At 48.2% G+C, this 27,697-nt stretch overlaps 1 protein-coding gene across 3 annotated transcripts; it reads right to left on the minus strand.

The window, feature by feature from the left end:
- Positions 1-27,697, minus strand: LOC142899608 (lamin-A-like). 3 transcript variants are annotated; one of them, XM_076043284.1, is made up of 14 exons: positions 27,535-27,697; positions 23,685-23,817; positions 21,667-22,026; positions 7,527-7,683; positions 6,852-6,977; positions 6,082-6,252; positions 5,373-5,498; positions 5,042-5,262; positions 3,899-4,190; positions 3,703-3,810; positions 3,191-3,310; positions 3,042-3,104; positions 2,791-2,952; positions 1-2,221 (listed from the first exon to the last, which is right to left on the minus strand). In XM_076043284.1, exons 3-14 carry the CDS (start codon positions 22,005-22,007, stop codon positions 2,186-2,188), a joined length of 1,923 nt encoding a protein of 640 aa, XP_075899399.1. In that variant the 5' UTR covers positions 22,008-22,026; positions 23,685-23,817; positions 27,535-27,697; the 3' UTR covers positions 1-2,185. The 3 variants fall into 3 exon arrangements, with proteins under 3 accessions (XP_075899399.1, XP_075899398.1, XP_075899401.1); XM_076043283.1 differs by having other exon boundaries at positions 23,685-23,814; positions 27,535-27,685; XM_076043286.1 differs by lacking the exons at positions 23,685-23,817; positions 27,535-27,697 and adding an exon at positions 23,537-23,651.

Here is a 27,697-nt window from a genome sequence, read left to right on the forward strand (position 1 = left end):
TGCAAAAAAAAAAAAGAACTTTATTCATTATTTATTTTTCTTAAAAACCAAACAGAATGAATAAATGTTTTTCATCATTGTACAGTAAAGGCAACGGAAAAAATGAAAGTAAAAAAAAAAGTCCAACTTCAAGCAAAAAAAGGAAAACAGACTTTGGCATGTTAGGTTGTCCCTTTAGCCACACCCACACAAGACTTTTAACACTAAGAGCTCATAATTTGTACAGCCAACTCCAGGTTGTTATTTGCTTCTTCATCAACGAAAAGCAATGACGGTAACAAAACGCTGAGGAGCAGATGTGGAGCTGCCACCAGAAGTGGATGAATTTCTGCTTCTGTCCGATTGTAAAATGTGTCCATTAGAACTACAGTTCCTACAACGAGTTCCTAACTGGGCACTGCTCACTCACTGGCTGCAGACGTTGCAGCTAAATTCAACTTGAGTCGGTGACTCTCTTTTATTTTGGGTTATTTTTTATTTTTTATTTTTTTTAAAAGATTGTCATGAACTGCGTGTTTCAGGCACTTTGTGGATTATGGCAACAAAAGTCATACAAGTGCATCAGGCAAGAATGGGAAAAAACAACAACGACAACCCTAGAAAAATCAAACTATCAAGTATTTTCCATAAATGAAGCAAAACACTTTCCGCTGGAGTATAAACGAGTCAAGCTGCCAGACTACAGTACAAATCTACCTACCGTGCATTTCTTTTCTTGGCAAGGGCATAAAGCTGAAGTGTCAGAGATTACAAACCCCCCCCCCTCCCCTCCCGCTGCTTAAAGCAAAAGAAGTTAAAGAAGAAAAAGCCCGAATGACCAGTTCTTAGTACCATGGACAGTCACATGACTGCAACACCAGGGCAAACAACTACTGCCACTGTTGTTGTCAGTGTCCTCGAAAGGCACATCTCTATTTCTAGTCTGTCTATTAGCACTGATACAGCCGACTAAGCAGAGAATTCTTAGTTTATAAATATAGACTGTGTAAAAAAAAATATATAGATATGTTGTATTTATGGCATCGCATGTCAGCAAAGACTCCCAAGCTCCAAAAAGGTCTTCTGCTTATTCCTAGTTTAAAAAAAACAAAACAACAAATCCTTATTTTTCTCTTCCCAAAGTCAGACACGTGCACAATCGTCATAATTTTCTCTCTACAAAGACTCAAGGCGACACATTTTTAACGCACGCCGATAATCCAAAGCCGTCACCAGCTACATTCAACTTTATCTGGCCGACAGGCCGCATTCAAAGACATTTCTCTGGGGGTCGAGCTGAGGGAAAAAAAATTTAAACTAAATCTACACATCAACCTGATTTTTTTTTTTTTTCCTCCCAGCACGATACCCAACCACATGATCTTAAAAAAAGAAATCGAGCCGTGGCAGAAAAATGCACAGGCTGTCATCTGTAGCTACAGCTACCACAGCTACAGAAACTAGTGAAACACCCTGAGTTTGCAGCGCTTTGGCTTTCTGTGGAAATATTTCCATCTCGGTCGTTTTCTCTGCGACAGATATGTGTGACGATGGCACAGAGGCCCGGACGAGGACGAGGACGAAGAACAACACAGCAAATCCCCAAGTAAACGTTGGATGCATTGGATGGGCGGTGAAGATGAGAAACAAACCCAGCAGGGGAATCCTTCCCCCTGCTGTGTGTGTGTGTGTGTGTGTGTGTGTGTGTGTAAGTCTCTGCAGAGAAGTTTTTCTGACAGGGTTCACTAACTGTGCGTGTTGAGTGTTGACAGCCTGGCCATTAAATGTGAAACCCCGGCTCGGACTGAAGCACAAGCACTGGTCAAAGGAGCTGTGTGTGTGTGTGTGTGTGTGTGTGTGTGTGTGTGTGTGTGTGTATGTGCAAGAACAGCAACATATGGTACAAGCATTAGCACGGCACACATGCAATAATATAAATGGAAGGAAAGAAAAACAACAGAAAAACAAACAAACTCAGAAGCTAAATACAAGACTCTCCCAAAACCCTCGAGGCAATTTTAGAACCTGCAGTAATGAGTAATCAGAAAAAAAAACAAAAAACAGCAAAAGTAATTATTGATGAAAAATAAAAAAATAAAAAATAAAAAAAAAAAATGCTGATATCCCCACGCAGCAGAAGCGTCGTCCTTTCGTCCTTCGTGGGACTGGGACACAGGAACTGCGATGCCGCTCCGTCGCGTGCTCTTCACATGACAGAGCAGTTCTCCGGCTGGACTCGGGCCTGCAGGGGGAGAGGAGACAGAGCAGGAAGCTGAGAAGGCGGCAAAGACATTTACTTAGCAAAGCCGGAAATAAAAGAACTGCCTCGCTGCTCCGTTTACCTAAAAAGAGGAACCACGACAGGCAAACGGCAAAACAGGAAGAAAAACAACAGAGTGCAGCCGCTCAACAACTCTCAGATCCACATCAAACAACTCTGGTCCACTTTAATGTTGCGGGTCTTTGGGTTTGTCACGGAGAACTCAATCACTCAAAGGTTTTATTAGTTTTGTTCTGAAGCCTCGAGCTGCGCCGAGCTGCTCCCAGCCTCTGGAACGCTTCACTTTGATACTGGATGAATATTTTTGGATCATATTATTAATCACATTATTCATTATTTTAATATTCCCCGTCACATAAAGTTCATTTCGCACTGGTGCGCTCGTCCTCCCTGGAGGCCTTCCAGACATTCATCAAAAATCAGGACGACGACTTGGGCGAGAAAGCGTCAGGCAGACTGAGTATCACCCAGCTGCTTTTTATCCTCTCTTTTTTTACTTTATCGCAACTTTGCCAGGCGACGGCTCCCACCTTTCGAGGTTGGTTGGTTCCCATGAAGGAGGAGTGGACCCCCAGGCCCTCAGGAAGCCCGCCGCAGCCGCCGCGGTCCGACGTCTGGCCGCACGAGTCGCAGATCACAGTGCGGCTCCTCAGGTTGTACTCGTTGTCCGCGCCGCTGGTGCTGTGAGCTGCCTGCAGGGGGCGACACAATAGCCCACGGTGAGCCGTTCAGCCCAGTAACTGGTGCTGGTTGGGGAGGCGGGGAGCTACACGGGCCTCACCATGTCGTCGTCCTCGTCGTCCTCGTGGAGCAGCGTGCGAGTCACTTTCCTCATGGCCATTTCCTGGTTGGGAGGAAACGAGGGAATAAAAAATCTTGGCGAACAATTGGAAGACACAACGGAAACGTGAGCGGGGTGAGACGGCCGACCTCTCCGCCGGCGCTGATCAGGGTGGTCTGCAGCTGGTCGCCGGTGCCCCACGAGTTCTGGTTCTTCCACACCACGTCAGAGGGAGGGTTGTGGGTTCCATTCCCGGCAGCTGCCCAGATCTGCAGAGGTCACAGTTCGCAGGAAATCAGAAACAAAGAATTCTTTGTCTTGTTCTCAGCTTTCCAGGGTAGCGAACAGCAGCAGCCGCTTTTGTTACAACTGGAACGAAGCGGACTGAGTTTGGCAAACCCAAAGACCGGCTGGCAAGGCTTTCAACTGCGGCAGCAAGGAGGAAAGAGGGAGTCTGTGACCAAATAAATGGAGCAAATGATTTCAATGGTTTTGACGTCATCATCAAAACCATTGAAATCATTTGCAACAACGTCCAGGATTTAAAATGTCCTGGACGTTGATCTTTCACAGACACATTAACGCATTAAATCACGCAGTCTGCACATTTCTACCGACTCCCGGCAGTGAAGAAGCGTCGAGAAGCTAAAGAGAGACTCACGGTGACAGACGTCCCGGCCTTCAGCATGAACCTGTGAGGAAACTTGTAGAGGATGGGGCTGTCGCCGCCCACTTGTCTCTTGACCTGCCAGTTCCCCAGAGACTGGTCCTGCAGGACAATCAACAGCGTCAGCAACACATTTCTCCTTTTTAACATTTCAACCGCAATTATTTTCTCGTTTGCGTCCCAAACTTGCCTCGTCGCTCTTGTTGCCGAGGCGGACAAACTTGCCGTCCAGGTCGACCTCGTCCACGGTGACGCGGCCGCTGGCCGAGGCGTGCTGGCTGATGCGCGCCCTGGTGACGGCGCCGCCCTGCAGGCTGGAGGTCTCGCTGTCGTTGTCGTTGAGGCGCCGCTTCTTGCTGCTGCTGGCCCCCGAGGAGTTGCGGCTGCTGGTGTGCAGCACGCGGCTGGTCTGGCAGTGGCCCGAGGCCGAGGTGCGGGTCACCGTCACCCGGGTGGGCGGCGGGCTGGGCGAGAGACGCAGCCTGGAGGAGAGAGAGCACGAGAGGGGGCGGGGGGGAGAGAGAGAGAGAGAGAGTTTAGCTGTTGAGTGGCTTTCATTCTTGTTGCTCCTGCTTCTCATCATTTAATAATACAAGGACTAAACACTTTACACGGTTTATGTTCTGTGTGAAATACAACACAAATGTATCATCACTTGGGACTAACAGCGAGACCTTCCAGGGATATATATAAAAAAAAAAAAAGAAAAAAGAAATCAGTCTACAGAATCTGACACACCAGGACAGCAGATGCCCACGCACAGCTCCTTGTCTGACCGCTCTCTTGTTTAAACTGAAGCAGACATGATCGTGTGAACCTCCCTCTGACATGAAAGGATGACAAGCGGCTGTCGGAGCGACTTGAAGTGCGACTCAGTTTGCCTCTGTCGACGTTCACCAGTGAAAACGTGGGGAGGCTCAGCAGATGAAAAGGAATGTGTCCGACGCGTGCTGGTGAGAAGTCAGCAGTTTCGTTCTCGAAGTCCGACTGCGATAAAACCAAAACGTTCTGCCCTTCAAGGCCCCATATTCTATATTTATACAACCGGTCTTTATTTTTTGCCAAACTGGACTCACACAACCGCTCTCCATCCTCAGGTAATAAATAGCATATTCAGAAAACTGCTGAGCCACCACCTGGCTGGTGGTGCCCTTTGTGGCATCACAAGAGGCTGATTTGAAGAAAAGTGGAGCATGAAAAAAAACAAACAAAGTAAACGGAAGTTAACGGACTTGAACACAGGACCTTTGAATGAACTGAAAACCAAAATAAATAAATGCTCCATTTCTGTTCGCCATGCCTGCGGCAGCCTTTCCAATCTGGGGGCGGTTACCTCTCCTCCTCCCCCTCCAGCAGCTTCCTGTAGGCGTTGATCTCCATGTCCAGTGCCAGCTTGACGTCCAGCAGCTCCAGGTACTCATCCAGCTGCTGCGTCATGCGGGCGCGCAACTCCGCCATGTCGCGGTCCTTGTCTTCCAGCCGCCGCCGCGTCAAGTCGCGCTCCCTGGCCAGGGCTTCCTCCAGCTCGCGCACCTTGGCCTCGCTGGAGGACAGCTGGTGGGACCAGACACACACACACACACTTTATACTCTGATGTGACAAAGAACTGAAAGTGCAGAAATGCAGCGGCAGTGGCGGCGGGCCAGTGTGTGCGAGTGGTCACCTGCTTCTGCAGCGTGCTCAGCTGGCCCGACATGCTCTCCAGCCGGAGGCGGGACTGCTGCAGCTCTTCATGAGCAGCTCCCATCATGTGGCTGTTCCTATCTGCTGACTGACGGGCCATTTCCAGCTGAGGGTGAAGAGATGGCGCAGTCAGAACCGGGACGGTTCGCAAACAGGCCGTCCTGTTCTCTGAAGCTTTTGGTTTTTTTTGTTTGTTGTTTGGTTTTTGGCCATGGTCCGTTGATTGCTCTTCTTTAAATAATCTGTATTTTAACTTGCTGAATCTTCTACTTTAGAAACTTGATTTGCTCTTTACATACCCCGTAGATGACCCTCATGATCTACAAGATGCATTTTTGTGACTTTTCCTGCATTGTTCTCGACTTAAACACCTAATTTCTACACTTCTTCTGTCAAATATGGGACGTGATGTTTTGTAAATATTCAAATTCTGTTGTCATTGTATACAACTATTACAACTTCAAAACAACTATTATGATGGCAGAATAGTAATACAAGAGGGACTTGATGCTGCATGAATTAGTTATTGTTGAAATACCAGCGCATTTCCCCTATGAAACCCAGAGAACTGATCCACAAACAGTTGCCAAGCCTGGTTAATATGACCAGCAACTCAACAGGCGAGGGAAATTAATCACGTATGCATCCCTGACGCAGTTGTGTTTGGTTGTAAAACTTAGTGTACAGACCTTGGAGTTGTAGTTCTTCTCAATCTCCTCCTTGTAGATGCGGACCTGATCCTCGTGCTGGGTCCTCAAGTCGCTCAGGGCCTCGGCCAGCTTGCTCTCAAAGTCCTGCTGGCGCCCGCCGTCGATCTCCAAAATGCGGGACTCGTGGCGGCGCCTGGACTCGCGCAGCTCCTGCACACACGGACGGACAGTCGCGGACGTCAAGAAGGTGATGAAAAGCAGCGTTGACCAAAGTCTGAAGTCTTCCCGGGTTGCGGGAGATGCAATCAAGAAAATCAATATGGAATTATTGATTCTAAGCCTTAGGATCAGTAGATGTTGTTGCCTTAGAATCTAAGGCAACAACATCTACTGATAAGACGACCTGTAAAAACTTTAGCAACCACTGAGTGGCCAACCACTAAAGTAACTGCTTATTCTGCAAGTCCACAGATCTAAAACACAATACAATATTTAACTTTTTTTAAAATTAAATCTTAGTCTTAATGCCCAAACGTCCACCATCAGACTTCCTCTGCATCTACGGTAATCATCAGTTCTAATTATCTCTACATGCACGCCGTCATTGTCCTTCATCAAAAATGACTCAAAACGGAGCAGAAATGGCTGCATCCGTCAGGCAGATCTGTATCAGACTTGCAAATCAAACTGGCAAGATGGTTTGGAAGGGAATCGATATCCTGCGGGGGGGGAGCCCGAAGATGAAAAGTAGGACGGCTGACTGAGACGGCTCAATAAAAATAGAAGCGTCAAGGTGAGAGAGCGGCTACCTCGTTGTAGATGTTCTTCTGGAACTCCAGTTCCTCCTTCAGGGTCTGCAGGCGGTTCTCGGCATCCACCCGGCGCAACATCTCGTCCTGCAGCTGCTTCTTGGCATCGGCCAGGCTGCCGCTCAACTGGGAGGAAGGAGGAGGAGGAGGAGGAGGAGGAAGGAGGAGGAGAGACAGGTTCTTTAATGGGGGCGTGCAAAAGACACAGAAAATACGCTGCAGCGAGTGCGATCTGAGAGCAACCGGGTCAGTTGTTCCCCAGAGCGGCCAGTAGGTGGAGCACAGCCACAAGCGGTAAGCACATCCGGAAGAATTCATTGATAAAAAAACAAAACACAGGCAGGAGGCTCAGAAAAAAAGTCAAGCGTCTGCTTCCTCACCTCAGCCTCATAATAATGAACAGCCTTGAGGGTTAACGGCAAATTACTACCTCCAACCACCTCGGCATGTCTTCAACAAAAAAAAAGTCTTTAATAAATAAATCACAGAGGAAGAGAAAATTATTTTAAATGTCAAGTACAGAGGTACTGCACTCAAAATACTGTATTTGTAACGGGAGATGAAAAAAAATCTCGGGGGATTTTCTGAAGATGACATCCTGCGCTCAATAAAAATCAACAACAAAAAACAATAATACCCAGAAGCCAGAGCTTCCCCGAAGCCCGAAACCCTCACCTTGGCCAGCTGGTCCTTGAGGTCATTCACCTCAGCCTCCAGGCTTCGTTTCTCACTCTGGGAGGTGCTGAGGCTGGCATCCTTGGAGCGGAGCAGAGCCTCCTGGTCCCTCAGCCGGACCAGAGCCGCCTCCAGCTCAGACTCCTTCTTACCGTTCCTGCAGAGAAAAAAAAAAGGGAAGGCTTGGGGTTTTTTTTTTCTTCCTTTTAAAACGACGTCAAGATGAAAAAACCTGCCTGCAGTCCTCTGCGCTGGTTGACGGTGAATGTGGCAACACTTCCTGGTGATAACAGGATGTTTTAAAATATTTTGTTCTCACTGTGCTTTCTCACTTGCACCACGTCAAACTTCCTGTTTGTGTGACAGTGTGCACGACGCTCGGGGAGGTTTTTGAGGTTTTTCTGTTTAGATCTTTCCTCGCTGTCTGAGGCCCAGCGCGTCACCTTTAAAAGGACCATAATAACCTGATGTTGGGGTACTTGGAGCTAATTAACCACTCAAAAAAGCTGACAGAGAGGGACAGAGAAATGCAGAGCATCTGCTCAGGGTTTACTGATTTTTACTGCATCATCACAAAACGGCGCCGGTCAACCCACCAATCTGACTGTTGAAGCTCAAGCGACCACATGGCCACAGACGTGAGAGAAAAAACATGTTTGTTTTGTCAATATGCTTTTTTTAAACCACTAGATGGCACTAAATCCAAGACACTCGACCTTGAAATTGGGTTTTCTTCGCACTTAAAACAGTCATGGCTCCCATTCAGTCCCCGAACATCTGACATCTGACAGGCAGTGCTGCAGGACTGTGCACAAACAGTCGCCCACTGTTCACTACAGGGATGCACTGATTCAGAGATTTGGACCCACAGTACCAGCTAGCAACAAGCCAAACTTTTATCTCCGGGCAATCTGCATTGAATTAGGAAAATCCACATTTGTTGCGCACTCGTGTCCCCGCCACCCCTCCTAAAGTCTCTACGGGAACCAATTTAGAGTTCCAGTTGGAGGGGAAAATCCTGCTGGAAACGGCAGTGGAAAAAGAAAACATTCCCAGCAGAAGACGAGGGAAGAGTAGAGCGAGGAGGGTCGTTTGCCACAGAGGTGGTTCACTGCTGCCCAGGAGGAAATAGTGCCCAAGTTCTTATTGTATTTGGCGCTGTGGATGGATCCCACCATCTTTTGGGCTTCGCCCACTTTCATAGCTCATGGCTGACGTTGCCAGCGCTGAAATTTAGCTCAAACATGTGGGGGAATTTTCTCCCCCTGTGTCAGGAAATAAAGGAAGTAAAGTGATGGACAGACGGAAAACAGTGAGCAGACGCTGTCGGACTGGAACTAAAACACACCGACATTCACCATTCAAACAGACAGCATCTTTTCCCCCCAACAAGTCTGGGGCTTTTTTGGGACTTTGTTACAGGAAGTGAAGTGCTGAGATTCCCTGCGTCCAGGTGGAAAAACAATGAAAACTAAAGTTGGAAAAGTGCAGACTCACGGCAGGTCGGCCGCCCAGTTTGTTCAGTTTGGAGGGAAGAAATTAAAGTCTGGCCTGCCGCCGGACTGAGTCCAGATCAAATAATCATCCCACAAACAAACACAAAAGACACGGGGAAACCTTGGGAAGGAGGAGACTGCAGCCTGTGGACCGACAACTCGCCGCACAAACAAACACACGCAAACACAAGTGATCCATACAAATCACATCAGACGCGATCTCCGAATGTTACGGCGCAGTTTGTTACAGTCAGCTTGCTCAAAGTCTGAAACCCCCACCAGCGTCCTCGTCCAATGTGGAGGACAATCAGCTGTAGCCTGATTCCGGAGGGTCTCCAGACTCAAGTCGCTCGCATTGTGTTTCACTGCGAGGTGATGCTACACTCACTTCCAACGCCGCATACATTCCACCATGACTTCCACTAAAGAACGACCAGATGTTGGCAGCAGATGTTCACACGTTATTTTCATGCTGCAGTGCACCAGTTCAGATTCATAACAGAAAAAATATGAAAAAAAAAAAAAAAAGTTCTCCTCCAGCACCTCTGACACGCTGGATCCTAAAACCAGCTGTTAGCAGGAGTTTGCCGACAGTATGGAGGAGATTATTTGACAGCTTGCAGTCAGGAAAAAAAAAAAAGAAAGAAAAAAAGCATGTGTGAAAACTACAATTACCTCTTTGTACAAACACACTGGAGGAATTCTGACCATGATCACAGAGCTGCACAAAGAATGCAACTCATTTTTTTCACGAGGCAGACGGAAAAACACTCCAGGTTACGGCTCCAAGAGGCCGACGCCAACGTGTCAAGAATGTCTTCACCGCCACTGCCGCCTGCTTGGACAACGCGCCGTTAACACCTTCAAACATTCCCCAAATTGCTCAACCTACTGTAAAAGAGGGCAGAGGCGGTCGGCCTGGAAGGGGCCTGTTAGCCGCCGCTCGCCCAGCAGATTAGCCGAGTAAAGTGAGGAGCAGTTACTGCTGTATAATGAGACTTTTCCTGTGTGAAAGGGTAAAAGAGCCTCAGCGCTGTTGGACCGCCGTCCTGGAGGCTCATTACTGTGTTGCTGGGAAAATATTTAGATGTTTTAAAAAGGCAGGTGATGCTGCTGTGCAGGATCTCTGCTCATAAACACACCACCGGCCGCAGCACTGCAGCCAGTTAATGGCAGACAAAGTCCGACCTGCTTCCATCTCAATGGACTGGGTCATAAAAAATTCCACTACAACTGCTACTACACAGAATAATAAAACATTGATTTGGTGACCTGAATAGTTGATAACTTGCAACCGTTAGGGTTAGAAGGTGAAAGAAGCCTTAGAAAATCCATCTAAACCAGGGCTGGGCTAGGCAAACTTTTTGACTGGCGGGCCAAAACGGGTTGTAGAATTTAACAGAGGCGGGGCCGAAGCAGATGGATGGAGTGTTTTGGTGACTCACCTCATAGGGGGGGAAAAATATATGTTGGGATATGGAGAAAACGTGCTTCAATGTTGATTGAAAATTAGCAAAAACAAACAAAATGTGTCTTTGAAGCCCCACGTTGTTGGGCTCTTTACTGAAATTACTCAAAGCATTGAACACATTGATGAAATACAGCTATTTTATTACTTACTTACTGTGAATATAATTTCTTGAAGTTCGACGGGCCGGATTAGAAAGTATAACGGGCCGCATACGGTGCCCCGGCCGTAATTTGCCCATACCTGATCCAAACCCTCAAATCCTACAGGGAGACACTCTCATACTCTATTAACATCTAAATGGACTTCAGATCTACTCAGTGGCGTTATGAAATGTGAGCGTGATGGGCTGCACGCGGTTGCTGCAAACATATGTGCACGCACACAAGGTTTTCAATGCATTTACATAATCCGTTGCAGGGCGTGTGCGACTGTGTTTACGCAAGCCAAATGTGCCATTAAAGAGCCGACAACATACAAACATCCATCAACTTGATGCCGCATTCTGTTCCAGTGATGAACTGGCAGCATGTGGGGACACTTTGTAGTTTTTCTCCCCTTCAATAAAATTTCTATTTACAAAAACGGAGAGACAGAGTCAGCATCAGTCTAATAAATGTGGCGCTGAGCTGCTGAGAGGCAACAGATGAACAAAGACGCTGCAGATTATATTTGGGAATTTCAGTAAATAAAGTTGGAAAAAAAAAAGAAAACCCAAACAGCTGCTTTCATTAATATTCCGGGGGGGGGGGGGGGGGGGGGGGGTCTGTTGCCGAGAAAAACAAGGCAGCGAGTCGTGCAAACTAGTGGAAAAGCTCTCAGCCAAATAAAAAAAGAGAAAGGAGGGGCGGCGCTGCAGGTTGAGCATCAGTCACTGGGAAATAAAACGCAGGAGTTACCAGCAGACATTGAATTTCAATTTGGCCGATCTTCATTTAAATTTCTGGAGTGCACGAGTCCACTGGCCCTACTTGTCATGCCGTCTCCCCACCCACGCAACAAACGTCTGCACACACACACACACACACACACACACACACACACACACACACACACACACACACACACACACACAAAAACATTATGACTCTAAAAAGATAATGAATGGTTTTCGCATCACTCCAGCCCTCTTCAGCCTTTTATTAGCAGGGGGGGGTCTCAGAAAAGACTCGGAGGATACGTTTTTGACGCAGAGACAAAATGGGAGCGAGTGGACAGAGACGGTGTGAGATGGGGACGGAGGGATACCGGGGGGCGGGGGGGTGAAATGGAAAAAAAAAAAAAAGCGCCAAAATAAAGAGACAAAAAGATTTTTTTTTTTTTTAAAAAGGGAAGGGGGTAATGGAGAGGAGAAATGTGAGGAGGAGGAGGAGGAGGAGGAGGAATGTGTTGGCTGGGCTCCCAGCCTGGAGGATGACTCACAGCTATCTTTGTCCACCACAGTAACGAGGAAAGAGCCCCGCCTCTCTCTCCCTCGCTCAGAGAGAGAGAGAGAGAGAGAGAGAGAGAGAGAGAGAGAAGCCAACACACACACACACTCCTGTTTTGCTATGCCATCACCATGGCAACCACGGCCTTGTCGTCAAGCCTGCTAGCATGTCTGTTTTTTTTGCTGCCAAGACTAAGAAATAGAAAAAAAAAAGTGCCCACTTTTCCAGGAGATTTTTTTTTTGCTTTTTTTTTTGCTTTTTTTTCAGAGAGACGTCTGCTTTGGTTTTTTAGCACGGCGTCTTGAAATTTCCACACAAAGCACTCGGCATCAAAGGACGAGGGATTTGACGCAGCAGGCAGGCAACCTTAACGGAGGTCCTGGACTCTCACGTGCAAACACAACGTCCTGTGCAGGCGGAGGGAGTTGTGGGAAATAAGGAGGGGTTTCTGTTCATGGCTAACTAGCGGCGCAACTTTTCGACTGGTAGCTGCTCTTCACAGCAACTTGACTGCAAAGCCAGTGTGTCGGGGAACACGAGGCTTGGTGCATCCAAGATGGAATAACACACATTCACCGTCTCCAGCTGGAGGGGAGAAGAAGTGGGCGGGGCCTCACGATTGTACTTCATCTGGAGAATTAATAGATGATAGTTGCCCGGTACTTGTATATCTGGTTGTTAAAATATCCTGAGAAAATAAAGTTACTTTTATCTGTGTGCCTTCAAATTGTTGAATTTTCCCTGAATGGTTTAAAAAAGTGCAGCAATGAAGTTAAGGAGGCAACATTAACATGACGGGTCGTCTGTGCTTACAGTTCTTACTACACTGTGTGTGTGTGTGTGTGTGTGTGTGTGTGTGTGTGTGTGTGTGTGCAGGCACATCCTCTGTGCTCCACTCACTTCATCATTCATTGTGATCTAATTAGCAGCAGAAGTGGAGAATTAAACGAGCAGAACTGGTCAAACTGCTGATGACCCAGCGACTTTCCGACCCTGACGGCATCAAAGTGCACAGCTGAAGGACAGGGAGGGAGGGAGGGAGGGAGGAGGGGGGGGCCCTGCGGGTCGTGCACGCTCACGTGCACACCTGGGAGGCCACTGCCCCACCTGGCCCCCACTACAGCTGCAAACCGAGCGGCTGGCCTGCAGCGGCCGAAGCGGGGACCCCTTGGGCTCTCGCTCTGCCTTTTGTCGCCACGCTTGGCCACCGTGAGGCGCCGCCATACATCACCTCATTCATTTCCTGTTTTGCGCTATTCACATAATTCCTCCGCTGCGCAGCACAGGCGTCCATTGATCCACGGGGTATGTCACTGTGTAAACACATGGACATGCATGCACGCACACACACACACCCACATACACACACACACATACATACATACATACGTGGACACACATACACACAGTCTGGCAAGCATGTGTGGGCCCATGTGGGTGGGGTTTCCTGGTGACTCACAGCTGAAGGGCTGGGAACAGGCAGAAAAAATAAAAAGGAGGGGGACACGGGGGCCAGGGGTCTCTCTCTCTCTCGCTCTCTCTTTCTCTCTCTCTGCAGTTCGGCTTCAGCCAATCACCACACAGCGATTCTGGTAAACAAACAAACACCTGGACACAGGATCAGAGCAGGCGGGAGGGAAAGGATGCGGGATGATGCAACCTCAGCATCGCGTTTAATTACCGGGCCATGTTGCAGTCACGCTCACCTTCAGTTTCTGTTCATTCTTTCCTCTCGAAAAGACGAAACATAAAAAACTGTAACCGCCTGAACGGCTCCGGACTGACCTCCAAACTGTCAGTTGACTCTTTCTAATTCCATGAATTACCGTAAGATTATTATAAATATAATATAATATAATATAATATAATATAATTAATATATATATAATTATATATAAATTATATATAAATTATATGAAAGTCGTCATTAAACACAGTGAGACAACTCCTCAGAATATTTTAAAAATTGAGATGTGAAAATTTCCTTTAAACTAAAGATTTGTGGGAGTTTACGGTGAAATGGCTGAAATCCCATTTTCTTCATGCAAACATTTTATTTTTTAGCTGATACACAACAGAGGGCAGTGGCCATAACTTAGACACAACTTGCATTTTCCGCCCATTTAGCCGTTGTGCGCGTGACAGTTTAAATAAGATCAAGATCAAATGTGGTCGTTCAACGCGGTGAGGGGGAGACAACAGTTCACCACGTGGTGCACAGCTCACACAAAAGAGCGAGCGGTCCAAAAAAAAAAAAAAAAAGGGGGCCGAGGTCTCAGTGCAGTGCTGACACATGACTGTTTCCTGTCTCCTCAGCACAGAGAGACACACAAACAGGGCTTGTGTGTGTTTGCGGCCGTGTGATATATCAACAGGGGGCCGACTTGAGCGCAGGCCTCCGCCGTCGGCCGACACGGATGCTGCCACATGTGTCAGAGGGGAACAAAGTTCATTTTGTTTCTCCCTCAATTCCTGTTTGCACCGCAGCAAATGTCGGCCGTCATCCGGGAGACACGCGGCTGCCGACGCACGTCAAAGCCTCACACTGATCACAGCCAGAGCACGTCAACTGCTTGATAATTGCCCATTGTCTGTGTGTATGTCTGTGTGCATGTATCAGTTCCCAACAACCACCGTTTCTCCCCTGCAGAGGAGCCGATGACTCACAGCCACTGACTCACGAGTCAGTCCACCAGTTCTGTGGACCGTGTTTTCCAACGCCTCTTTAATCTCTCTCTCTTTGCCGCCGCGAGGGAACAAAAATTATCGGCACTAACGTGGAGATCGAGAGACCGAGATACCCGAGCGCCTCTCGCTGGTTTCTGGGTTCTTTTCATTCGCATGAGATCAAAAGAGGGGAAGGCCAGCGAAGAATCGCCACTCCCGTCCTGTGATCAGTGAGCCGAACTGTTGTGGAGAGAATCCAGGAGTGCAGAAAGCAACAAGAATAAAATCGCTTCAGCCGCAGCTCCAGGTCCTCCTCAAAGCAACAGCTGCCCCTGCAGGGAAATCTGCATCTTCAATTTAACTGTTCCAGCGACTGCAGTCGTGGCACCAATACTCCCGTTTGCTCTCAATCCAATTCAAACTAATCAGAACATTATGCATCGTGTAAGTGGGCGTGCCGCTAACGTTAGCTGCATGCTAGACCAAAGCCACGTGGATATTAAGAGGATGCTATTTTAGTTTTAGTCAGCGCTCTTCAGTTCCTCCCGGCCTACCGAGGGGAACAGAGAAAAAAAAAACACACACACAAAAAAAAAAAAGGATATGATGCTTTGAGTGAAACCAAACTGCGGCTCTGGGATGGACTTCCCATTGTTGGTCGCACGCACGCACAATCCGGCAACACCTGGAACACGACCAAACAGAGACGACGAGCAGGAAGAGCAGAGCGCTGAGGATTTAACAAAGAGAACGGCAAAGGTGGACGACTCAGCTGAGCACCAGGTAAGCAGTAAAAACAGAAGGAAAAAAAAAAGTGGTCACTGCTAAACGCTTTCCTCCGATTGTTTCAACCGCGGCAACACCCATCAACAGCGGAAGCTGTTTACACCGACGCTCGGAGGGAGAAGTGCGGGCCGACGGAGCAGCATCGCCAACTCATCACAGAGCTGACGGGCTTCTCCGATCAAACGGCCCTGAAACGCAGCCCCGTGTATAAACTTGGCGGGCGAGACGGCGCCTTCAATAAGAACCGTGAACTCCACGACCTGACGGACGTCTCCAAACATTCAACTCCACTTCAATTCACTCTCAGGCTCTTTTTCTTTGTGCGTGTTTTTTATTACAGATCCAGAGATGGAACAATGGTTACATAACCAACCAGAAGGGGTCAGGATTGGTCGAGGGCAGAGGCCACGCCTCCTCTAAATGTCCTCCCCACTAACCACCTAATCACCCCCCCGCCCCCCCCCCGGGCTCTGTGGAAACTCTTAGACTCGACACTGAAGCGCTGCCAAAAGGCTTGGTTTTACGCAGGGTTCTGGTGGAGCGGACGCCCGAGAGCGACTGGCTCGTTACGCACAGCAATAAAAACCCAAAGAAAGTTCCACGCAGCTCCATTACTTCCCAGCCACACGTGTTTTCCATTGCCGAGTGTTCTGTTAGAACAAATGCTTGCCACAGCAGGAAAGCCCAGTGGGCCTCACAGCACCGACCGGAGGGTCCGAGCGCTGGTCGGCGACGGGATTCGGCCGCGTGGGAAGCGCGAGCAGCGCGAGCAGGACTGAAGAGAGTCAAGGGAACATCTTGAAATCACTTCTTCTGGAGCTGAAGAGCCGATCTCTTCCATCTGCGTCTGGTAATGTCGGTTAGACAAAGGAGAGGCACTCACAAAGACTGAAAAACATTTTTAAAAATCTGCTAATTTGTTGCTACTGAAAAACCTGCAAGCTGTAAAGCTGTAAAGCAGAATCGAGAAGAAAAATTCCTGACGAATCTCTTTTTTTTCCTTAAAAAAAAATAATAAAAAAAAATCATTCAGGGATAAATTATTTATTGTCTGATTTCAAGGGTAAGAACGGTTCCTTCTCTCTCGTACTTCTGAACAAGTTACCCGACGTGGAAGAATGTCTTTCATGTTGCGGCGCTCCGAGGGGAACGATGCAATTTGCATTTGCTGAATAACACTCCAGTCGGCCCGAGCACCACTGGATGCAACACACACACACACACACACACACAAGCTGAGATCACGGTGGGGAGAGGAAGCCCCGCCCACCAGAGTGGCGTCTGATCAAACAGCATGAGAACAGAGAGACGGCAGCATCGAGAGATCTGCTGCTGCTGCTGCTGCTGCTGCTTTTCCACATATCTATAAAATGAAATGTTTACGAAACTAAACTTCGGAGTTTATTAAAATTTTGCTACGACATTATTGAAATTTTGGTGCGGCATTCAGGCCTGTGAGGGCGACCGAACCAGACAGACAGTTTAACGGTTTGTCATGAATCCAAGCACGACTTCAACGGGACGACTTTGCCGTCGATTTAATTACTTCTGGTTATCACACCATTTAAAAAAAACTCTACTGCTGTGAAGACTTTGATAAGAAGGGATTAAACAAGTCAGATACAAGGCTGTCGAATTAAAAACGACGCTGATCAATAATCACAAGGAGCCTACATGACAAAATACTCTGAGCTCCGTCAAAAACTTCACAGTCGTTCTCTTCCAAAAAACAAAAAGAAAATGGACATCGTCGGTCTGCACTCGCAGCACTGTGTCATAAGCAGCATCATTCTAATTAAATGTCATATTTCCAAAATTTCCGGGGCTTTCTTTCTTTCTTTTGTAGATGTCGAACAGCAAACCAAAGAAATGAAAACACTTTCTCAACTGAGCTTCGAAAACGTGGCGATTAACATTGTTGCCTCTGTGACCGCGGAAAAACTCCTGATTTCCAAAATAAACAGCGAAGAAAAGCTGCTGGAACTGGGAGACGACGAAGGAATTGAAAATGTTAAAAGCATCGAACGGGAATTCTTTTCTCACATCTGAAAAGGCTTTAAGACATTAGATCTTGTCAGAGCTAAGGACCGCCCCCCCAACCCCCCCCCCTTCACTCCAACCCCGCCACCCTCAACAGGGTCCTAATAATAACATCCTCACAGCTACACATCTAAAGCATTCCGGGGAAATAAAAATAGAAAGGTGACTAATATTAGAAAGCTTCTCATGACGACCCGTTCACTTCCTCAAACCATGTGGCATAAAAAAAAAAGATTCAGTTTGTTATTATGAGCGTTTCTTAGCGAGAGGAGTTTTTTTGATTAATCACATTTCAGAGCACTGAGGGAAAAAAGAATTACGCTGCAAGACTGAGAGTCCCGACAACGAGACAAAGCAAGACGTGCGTCTTAATAAAAACAAAACATAAACAGCGTCATAAATAGGATTTAAAAATATAATAAACAAAGACAAACAATTCACATATTTTACTAAATGTTTAACTACATGGAAATATATTGAAGTAATTGACCACATATGAGGTATCACGCAAAATAATAAACTGACGGTAATAACTGTTGTAATGCGGCAAAATTTATGGCAGCCTGCGCACAGTGAAAGCCGCAATTCCAAACAGAGGAAATGGAGAATGTGCTAAAATGATAAGTGCACTTCCTGCTGCGCTCCCCGAAGGCCACACAAGTCAACACCATCAATATTCCTTTAATGAGCCTCGGAACGCTGCAGTCGGACGAGCGGCGTCCTGTCCGAGTGCTGCGGCCGCCGCCACGTTTTTCTCTTAATCCTCTTTATGAAAGACTGGAGAGGAGCTGCTGCTGCGCCTGTGTGTGTGTGTGTGTGTGTGTGTGTGTGTGTGTGCAGGTGGGGCGGGGCAGGCGAACCCGGCGCTGCACATCCCTCCATTCTTTTATTCAAACTAGATCCGATTCAGCTCAGTCTTTTTCACCATTTAACTCCATCAGATCCCAAACCAACAGGAACCAATCGTTGTAAAACAGCTCCAGAAAACAGAGACGACCAATGACGAACTGCAGTCCAAGCCACGTGGAAACTTTTAGAGCCCAGTCGTTGCCCATCCCAGAATCACTTTTCTTTGTCCAGAAAACAACAGATTTAGCCCTGTGTTTACATCCTCCTGCTGAAACAATGGCTTTCCGCTTCCTGCCAAGCTGCGTTGGAGCCCAGGTTTGGAAAGGGGGACAAAGGTAGGGTGGCAATATCAATACCAGAGCCCTCTGTGACATTACAAAGGGCTTTTTTATTTTTATTTTGCAGCAGTCACTGGGATTGGCTCTCCTCATTCAGGGGAAGTTGGCCGAATAAAGAGACACGTTATTGGCAAAGTGAATTTTACGTGATTATGGGACCTTTAATATCGACCAAACACAGCAGCGAGTTTGGCATTCATTTTAAATGACAAAGAGAGTTTAGAGGTGCGTGTTAAAAAAACCCAGCATGGATAAAAGGAGGAGGCGCCTCTCACATGTCAGCATCCTCTCATTATTAAACATCAACTGAGGGCGTGACTGCTGACTTGTCATGCAACATTGAGCCAACTCAAGCGGGGCAACGTGTCATTTCCACTGGCAGTTGGCCGAGGCGGCTCGTCACTGGGTGGAGCGGCGATGGCGAATCTCACAGGAGGAATTTGTGACCATCCTGGTGCTGTCACACAAGTTGCACAGCCGCTTTCATGGTCCCACAGAAAAACAAAACGTCCCAGTGTTGCGGACAGAACAAACCCTCGAGGGGTGGGGGGGGATTCTGGGACAGCGGGAAACCCGGGAGGCCGAGGGAACGACAAGCACTATGACTGCAGGCCACTGAACACACACACACACACACACACACACACGCACACACACACACACACGCACACACACACACACACACACACACTTTTCAATTGAAAATTTGGGAACCACCCTTTACATCAACCAACCATCCATCCAGCCTTTGTCAACAGCGACTGAAATATTTACCAGGCAAACGGTGCCGGAGGGGGAGAGCTGGTCGGCTAACTGGCTCTGCACGTCGAGCCTCTGGCTCCGTGTGTGTGTATCCGTGTCAGCCCTCGGGGCCGAACAGGTGTGACAAGTCAAACCAAGACTCCACCTGCTGCTGTGCCACCCGTCCTGCTCCGGCAGGACACACACACACACACAAAAGGTCTGACTGAGGAGCAAAGGTGTCTGCTGGCTGTTTGTTTGTCGTGCCAGCATCTGCCGCTGCCGTCGCAACCCATCGCCGCATATTAATAAACTCCATTTCCTGCTCTAGCCACACACACACACACACACACACACACACACACACACACACACACACACACACACACACACACACACACACACACACACACACACACACGCGGTCGTCAGCTCATTCCAAAGGAGGTGAAAAAAAGCTCTGAGTCACCGTCACCGCCCCGCTAGCAGACCAGTAATAAGACTCCTCCAGCTCCATGGCAACCAAACACTCCAGTCAGAGCGGCCCAGACACAGCCAGCCCAGTCTGGACTCTCACGTGCCTCAACCCATGGGCCTTCCCTGGAAAAACTACGGGGGCAAAAAAAAAACTGTTCCTGAGAAGTGGACCAGGAGAAAAAAAATAAAAAAACAATGAAAAAAAAACATTATGGCGTGCAACAGTCACATGTTGTGCCTTCCATTCAGAGCTCACAAGCCGTCACATTGCAATCTTTTTCAAACACACAGTCTGCATGCAGAGGATGTGTGAAAACAAGGTTAGAGATAGATCACATAGATTCCTGCTCTGGGGCATGTTTCAGTTTTACTGAACACAAAACACTGGGCTGTGCCAACTCCATGGCGGAGAAACACAATAGGGCGCACGGCCTGCCCTGCCCTGTGAATGTGTGTGTGTGTGTGTGTGTGTGTGTGTCTGCGTGTGCGTCATCAACACACAGACTGTGGTTTCTTCACGTTCCGTATTAAGGACGTACTTCTGGATTTATGTGCAGCTTCCACAAACAGATTCAAATTAAAAAGTGATGATGTAGACCGAGTAAGAAAAAATAAACAGCTTCAGTTTCATTTTAATTTTTGCCTGTTTGGCTTCCGCAAAATATTCTGCCACTGTTAACTCACACAGCAGAGTCCAAACAAAGTCTAGATTGAAGGCAAATCGAAACTCTTGTCTCATGTAAAGCATTGTTAACAACAACAACAACAACAACAACAACACCTAATGTTGGGCCAACAAATCACAGACACCCAGTGGTTTGTGTCACGGAGGGTTAAAGCGGCCGGGGGTGCGACTCTCCTCTGACTGCACGGCGATGGGAGTGTCCCGCTCCCGCCAGGCCTCGGGGAGTCTGGCTGACATAACGTTGCGGGATCGACTCGCTGCCGCATTCCGCAGACAGCAGCGTTCCTGAGCAGCCACCGCCGAGCTGAACGACGGCAGGTGTGAACCTTAGCAGACGCAGGCGGGCCGACAGGTAGAACCGCAGCGTGTTCATGTGCCAAGTCTGCTGGGAAACTTCGGGGAACACAGGGGGACGGCTATTTTTAAAATCTGGGCCGCGGCGAAATTGCCCTTGTAAATAATTGAACTTTTTTTTTTCTTTCCTTTTCTTGTCTTCAGGACAAGAGGAGGGTGGGGGGTGTGGGGGGGGGGGATTCACCTGCATCCCCGTTTAGCACTGTGACAGGGCTGATAAGGCAGCTAACGATGATGGGGAAACTGAGCCGAGCTCCCAGACAGCAGCATCCCGTCGGTGCTGCAGACACAACTTTAAAGGCCCAGTATGTAACATTTACAGGTACAAAAACACTGAAGTCCACAACTGTCGTGGTTGCATTCACGACGAATGAGAATTTAGATTGATGAAATTCAAAGAGCTGATCTACTTGCTCAATTGCTTCACCGTACAGTATTCCCGGCGACCCAAAAGCATGTGAGGTTTTCCCGAATCGGAAAACGCAAGATCAATCAAGCAGGACCTGAGAAAACAGGGATTCATACTGGAGTGGCCTCCCTCAGGCCGAATCTACTGGCGACTTGAGCATCGCCCTGCGTCGTAGTTTCATGTAGGGAACCAAGCGCTCCTTGGTTTCCCCTGGCGCGACTAAATTCCTTAAACTGGACCGTTGCAGAAAATTCTAGGAGTCATTCTGGAACTGAAAGAGCCACAGTGTCAAGGTTCCCGTGCCGCCACCACGATAGGAGCAGGACACTTTGCACAGCAACGCAGCCCCGCCCCTCCCCTCCCAACGGCCCTCCCTCCTCCTCGAAGCCCCTCCTCCCACCTGGCTTTCAGCTCCTTGTGCTCCTCCCTCAGCTTGCTGAGCTCCAGCTGCAGGCGCGCCCGCTCCTTGGCCACCTGGTCCAGGGTCTTGCGGGCGTCGGCCAGCTCGGCCTCGTACGCCGCCTTGATGCCCGACAGGTCACGGGTGACCGAGGACTCCGACTCGGTGATGCGCAGGCGCAGGCCGGCGTTCTCCACCTCCAGCGAGCGCACCTTCTCGATGTAGACGGCCAGCCGGTCGTTGAGGTTGCACAAGTCCTCCTTCTCCTGCAGCCTGGTGATCCGGGCCGGAGAGATGCCGGTGCCGCCGCGGCTGGAGCGTTTCTGGCCTGGAGTTTCCATGGTAATGATGAGTCACTGGCTGGTTGGTGGGAGTGAGTCAACAAAAGAGAAAAAGACAGAGAGAGAAAGAGTTAAACAGGAAGGGCTTTATATCTCTGCTTGCTCTTCCAGAGAACCCGCTGTCACATGATGAATCACGTGGTTTTTTTTCATTTTAATGGAGTTAATTCCAAAAGACATTCCAGTCTTGCATAATCCCAAGGCTGGCCTGGGCGACCGCCCCCTCCTCCCTTCACTCAATTCCAAGATAATTGAAGCCACAATTCTTTTTTTTGTCCCCATAATCACTCTGTAGTCTATAAAATTCTACAGGGAGGAGTTTTGTTTCTGGTGATTCCAGCCCGCAGCTGTATGAAAACAGAGCCTCTTTGATTCACAACAGAAGCCGTCTTCGGTCATGCCCCCTTTTTCCAGCTGCTGATAAGTCCCACAGCGGCACATCTTTACTTTGGCCGGGGCAAAAAGCAGCACATGCCAGGGTGCCGCTCAAGCCCGATCCGGCTCCATTGGATCCGCTGGAGCCACTTCATGCAGCTCTCAGCTGGGTAAACAGATCTCCCACAACCCTCTGCTCACAAACACCAGGCAATTACGCTCCTATAATTATGATAAAAATATGCTGCCTTAGCTAAGGGATGGAGTGATAAATAAAAACATTTCCCTCCCGTGCTTGCTGAGGAGTGATTCGAAGTGAAGTGGAGGCGGGGCCACATAAAAATGAAGGAAAAAAAAGTTTGGGATTGCACAGACACACACACACGCGCTGTTGATGGTTGGCTTCGACCTCGACTTGTAGTTTTACTACTCTGTACGTTCAGCAGCCCCGCCCTCACCCCGTCCCCCAAGCCCCGTCCTCACCAGCGGCACAGATCATCATATCAAAGTGTTGACTCACTATAAATTCCTTCAGGACTCTGATATGGGCAATGACACACGAAGAAGTCACGAAGAAGAAACTTTGTGGTTTTCCATTTGGGTTTTTGGACGAATCCTTAATAAGCGGCATTATAAAAAAAAATATCTACTTACATTCAATTTTCTTAGCAATTAACTTTAAGTGCAGCTAAAAAGATTCCCCTCAGCGCTAAGAGCAGCAACGGCTGCGGGGCGGTGGGAAAGCTTGGCACTAGTTTGGCCCAGTAGTGGGCGGAGGCCTCGCAATTTGGCCATCCCATCCCACAGAAGAGTGTGCACAGCACGTGCAGGAGCAGGCCCAAATACTCACTCACTCACTCACTAACTAGAGTGCTCTCTGGCCACACTTTTTTTTTTTAATTTTTGCATAAATGGAGCAACCATTTCAAAGCCGCACGTTGTTGCCTGGAGGCGTCACTCTTTTCATCCCCCCACCCAACTTTTCTAAAAAGTTACACAAAGTTGCTCCACCAGTTTGGAATTCATACAGCTTTGGAATCGACGACAGGAACAAAACAAACAAACACACACACACACGCAGGCACGATGTGACTTTCTGAACAGAGCAACGTTAAAATTCAGCAGGAAAAAAAAAAAAAAACTCAGAACGTTACCTCGCCTGTCTGAGGAGCTCTCGACTGAAGCCTGCTGAACGGACTGAGAGAGGACAGGACCTCTCTGGAAGTTTATCTGGTGGGCTCGAGTGCCTTAGCCGCAGCGAGAGCGAGAGTGTGTGCGTGTGTGTGTGCGTGCGTGCCATACCCAAGAGGAGCCTGTAGAGAAGAGGATCCGTTTGAATAATGCAGTCTGGCTCCCTGCTGGTGGAGTGTGTGCGCTGTTGGCTCGTGCCCTGGTCTGTTCTCCTAGCTGTCGCACACTGCACATGTACCTACTGCTGGAGAGAGAGAGAGAGAGAGAGAGAGAGAGAGAGAGAGTGAGTGAGAGAGAGGGGAGGGTGGGGCGGCGAGGAGGAGCCAGGCGAGACAGAGCGCGCTTGTGTGTGTGTGTGTGCTTGTGTGTGTGTGTGTGTGCAGCTGCTGGGCTCTATCTCTGCCTGCGCCGGCCCAATCGGCTCCCTTCTCCTCTGGCTGCTGCGGCAGACGGGCCGACCTCAGCGGCCGGTGCAAGCGCTCCGTCAATAGGAACGCGGTGACACTGATGAGAGTGAGCAGCTCCCAGGTGGGCGACAGTGTGTGAATGTGTGACGCCTACTCCCCCGACCTACACCCTCTGCTCCTCCGCTACAGGAAAAAAACAAAAAAAACAACACACACACACATTCCTGTGACCACTTCGCTGCTGAGGTGAACACAAGGAGGCTTCCATGTCAATGCAATTTCTTCAATATAATATAAAATAATTAATAAATCTTAAAAAAAAAAAAAAAAAAAGGGGGGGGGGGGAATGCTGCCTGCTTCAAACAGGTGAGATTAGATTACCTCCTCCACACACGACATCCTGACAAAGGTGTCCAGAAAGAAAACAATAAATAAATATATATTTTCGTCCACATCAGAAAAATAATCCATCGGGAGGTTCGCCCGCTGGAGTTGGACAGCATAAGGTCCTCTGATCTTCAGTTCCAGAGGCGTTCCGGTCCCAGTAGAGGACGGAGGAATTCTCAGCAGGCATGTTGACAGTCTGAAAGGTCCGACAGAAGTCGATTCAGGTCTTATATTCAATCTGGTCGGGGTGGAGTTAATGGAGTCACACATCCAAACCAAGCAGGGGAAAAAGAAGGTTTCTGTGCCTGTGTGTTGCCAAACCATCACCAAGACAGCCCAGTCCAGTCGTGTGTATGTGTGCATCTGCACGTGTGCATGTGGTTAAACAAGGGTAAGGCAGCAGCTCTGTTTTTGGGCATGGGGCAGTGGCTCTGGGTGGATTGTGGGGCCTTCCAGTGGAAAGTAGCCGTCAGTGTGAGTCACACGGCCCCGTCGCTCCTCTGCGGCTTCCTCCATCGGCCCGTTTACATTCTCACCGCTGTTTCCATGGATTCATGCTCCGACCAAAGAACAAACAGGCCATCTACTTCGCTTTGTTTATTTCCACACACGTCATGACTTTTAAAAAGGTCCCTCCTGGTGAAAAAAAGTAATGACTTTGTCAAAGTTCTCTGGTGCTTGCTCCACCCATTCAGAGTGTGTGCTAGCCTCCTGTGATGTCATAAAGGGCCAATACATTACTCACACCACTCCCAAGTAAACCTCATCACATCCAGTTACCTTTTTTTTCCCGTCTTGTTCCAAACAATTGGAAGGTTCAACAAAAGCATCAGTTCTTGCATGAAGCTAACACAGGGCATTTTAGTGGGAGGTTTTAAACAGAAGGCTAATCTCCCCAGAGGGTCTGGATAATTCATTGTGTAGGGTTGCAGAACTGGAGATAATATGATGGAAAAAAAAACAACAACATTTGTCTTGAAAGTGAAAATACAGTTGCAAGAAAACTTTTTTGAAATTTATTTATCTTTCAACTTTTAACTTTCAGAAATTGAAATTTTAAGGGGGTGGGGAGCGGGGGGGGGGGGGTCTAGTTCCTGATTTATTCTCTGATAGGACAAGCCTATCATGAGACAATCTCACCTTTACAATAGTGTTAAATGAAACGCAGCAAATGCAAACAGTCGGGTGTCACGTCTGAAAGCCCTGCTGGCAGGTTCTGCCTGGTGCCTGACTCCAGCGGAGGAACGGGGCAGGAACGGGCAAGACAGAGTGTGGTGCAACCCTTCAGACAAGACGAGTCCTGAACACAGAGCCCAGAGTCACTTAACGCACTCTGATTGTCTCACACCCACGATCCTTTCCAACCTCGCAGCATTCCAAAAGAGACGAGGTGCAACCGCCCCGCTGCTGAGCAAACTGGATGATTTATTCCAAAAGCATGAGCAAGTGAGTCACTGCCGTCCAGCAGAAACAGGAGGACAAAACCAAGACGGACTCAGTTGAGATCAAACGGCTCTACTGTAAACAGTCGCTTCGATATCATCTGACGCACACAACACACACACACACTCTCACACACACACAAAGGCACACACAAAGGCACCTTTTGTGATTCTCTTGCCCGGATCTGTCTCATGTGGTAAACCAGGGCGTGCAGGGTAGAGAGAGAGAACATTCATGTTTCATTTAACAAACCTCGAAAGCCATTAGTTGAAACATGCATTTTAAAACCTCATTAGGCTGACTAATTGTGACCGGTTAAATCCAAGTTTTGCATTGTTTGGCTTTGCTTTCCTCACAGCGTGTTTACAGCAGCCTTCAGTCTCCCGTGATTTGATTTTATGACTCATCGCTACAGTTCACAATCTGCAGGAAATGAAAGGTATTGCATTTAAAACAAAAACACAGGAACATGCATTGACCCTCCCCAGACAGCTTCATCTTTTCTCCCGCAGTCTCGGCAGACGTGTTCCTACTTTCCTCTGCTGGTCTCAATAAAGTCTGAATACAGTCCAGGACTGATGCCAGAAGCGGCACAAGAGTTCAGACTCCTAAGATACTTCTTCCTTACTCAATTCTCACTGAACTGAACCCTGTTGTTTTTCGACAAGTGACTAACAAAAATAAGCAGCACTTTTTACTTTTTCATGATCCACTAGCAGCACTAAAAGTTAAATTATGCAACTACATTTTTGTTTTTACGGTCATCATCATTACTTTCACCTTAACTCTTGGAGCTGCTGCAATATTCACACTGCAATAACTTTCTCATATTATTTTCATAGCAATAGTCGTACTTGTCTCACTCTGAGAGCATTCCCAGAGTGCTTGATCCCCTTAAGTCTGTGTATTTAACTTCAATAAACTAACTGCAGACCTTCTTTATAAACAGGGAATTGTAATGAATACACAAAAAACACTTAAAGTCACCCACTTGGTGCAACTTAATTTGGCAGCACCGTAAACTTTATCCCAAATAATGAGCATAAAGTTTAACCTATACTCTGTGTACACATTTAAATAAAACCTGAACTTGGCGACCTCAGCAGATGACTGGATGGAACATTAAAATGCTTAACGGTGGGTCAGATTAGCATAAATCCATATTTCATACACAGACATGTCTAACGTTAAAAGGACAAATTGCACGAGCGGGTAATTATCACTGACGTCACCGTTTTGACAGCTCGGCAAAACCTGAACAACTTTCCATTCCGCAAGCTCAGGATTCTGAACCTGCAACAGAGCATCAACACCGACCGTCACCATCCTTTACTGACCTGCTGTCGTGCTGCAGAGGGACTAACGGCAGTAAAAAAAATAATAATTTTAAAAAAAGCCAACACACGGTTCCTTCCAGACGCCCCTAGAACTGTGACGCTGCTCCTCGTGAATGACTCGGCAGCTCTCCCACCGGGGCTCTCTGGCGCCCCCTGTCCGCCTCCACCGGCTGTGCGCCCAAGTCATTCAAAGGCACAGCCGGTTTAAAAACAAAGGAAGCGCCGCCTACTGGCCGCCGACTGGTGGGCGAAATCATTCACTGGAGGTGGTTCATCGGGTTCAACCCGGTCGACGCCGTCGCGCTAGACGCTACAAGCCGTAGCTGACCCCACACACACACACACACGCGCGCGCGCGCGCACGGAGACACTCGTGTCGACTCTTACCCTCTCTCCGGCTCGAGTGTACGCGCGCGCGGAGGCTTTGTCTTAAGACACTTGTTTTTTTTCCCCCCCAAAACGTGTCGCGTTCTTTCCGCGGTCATTTGTTCACCTTTAGAAACGTCGAAGGCGCATGAATCATGCTGCAGTCCAATCAGTCGGCCGGTGT

This window comes from Nelusetta ayraudi, unplaced genomic scaffold, assembly GCF_046127955.1.
Source record: "Nelusetta ayraudi isolate G7.1 ecotype Tasmania unplaced genomic scaffold, CSIRO-AGI_Nayr_v1 ptg000074l, whole genome shotgun sequence".
NCBI lineage: Eukaryota > Metazoa > Chordata > Actinopteri > Tetraodontiformes > Monacanthidae > Nelusetta > Nelusetta ayraudi.

Excerpts from the sequence above, each read along its gene's own strand:
- LOC142899608 (XM_076043284.1), bottom strand. The coding sequence starts at position 22,007 with ATGGAAACTCCAGGCCAGAAACGCTCCAGCCGCGGCGGCACCGGCATC. Across the intron at positions 5,263-5,372 it reads TGAGCACGCTGCAGAAGCAG|CTGTCCTCCAGCGAGGCCAA; the intron begins GTGACCACTCGC and ends TGGTCCCACCAG. Across the intron at positions 4,191-5,041 it reads CTGGAGGGGGAGGAGGAGAG|GCTGCGTCTCTCGCCCAGCC; the intron begins GTAACCGCCCCC and ends TCTCTCCTCCAG.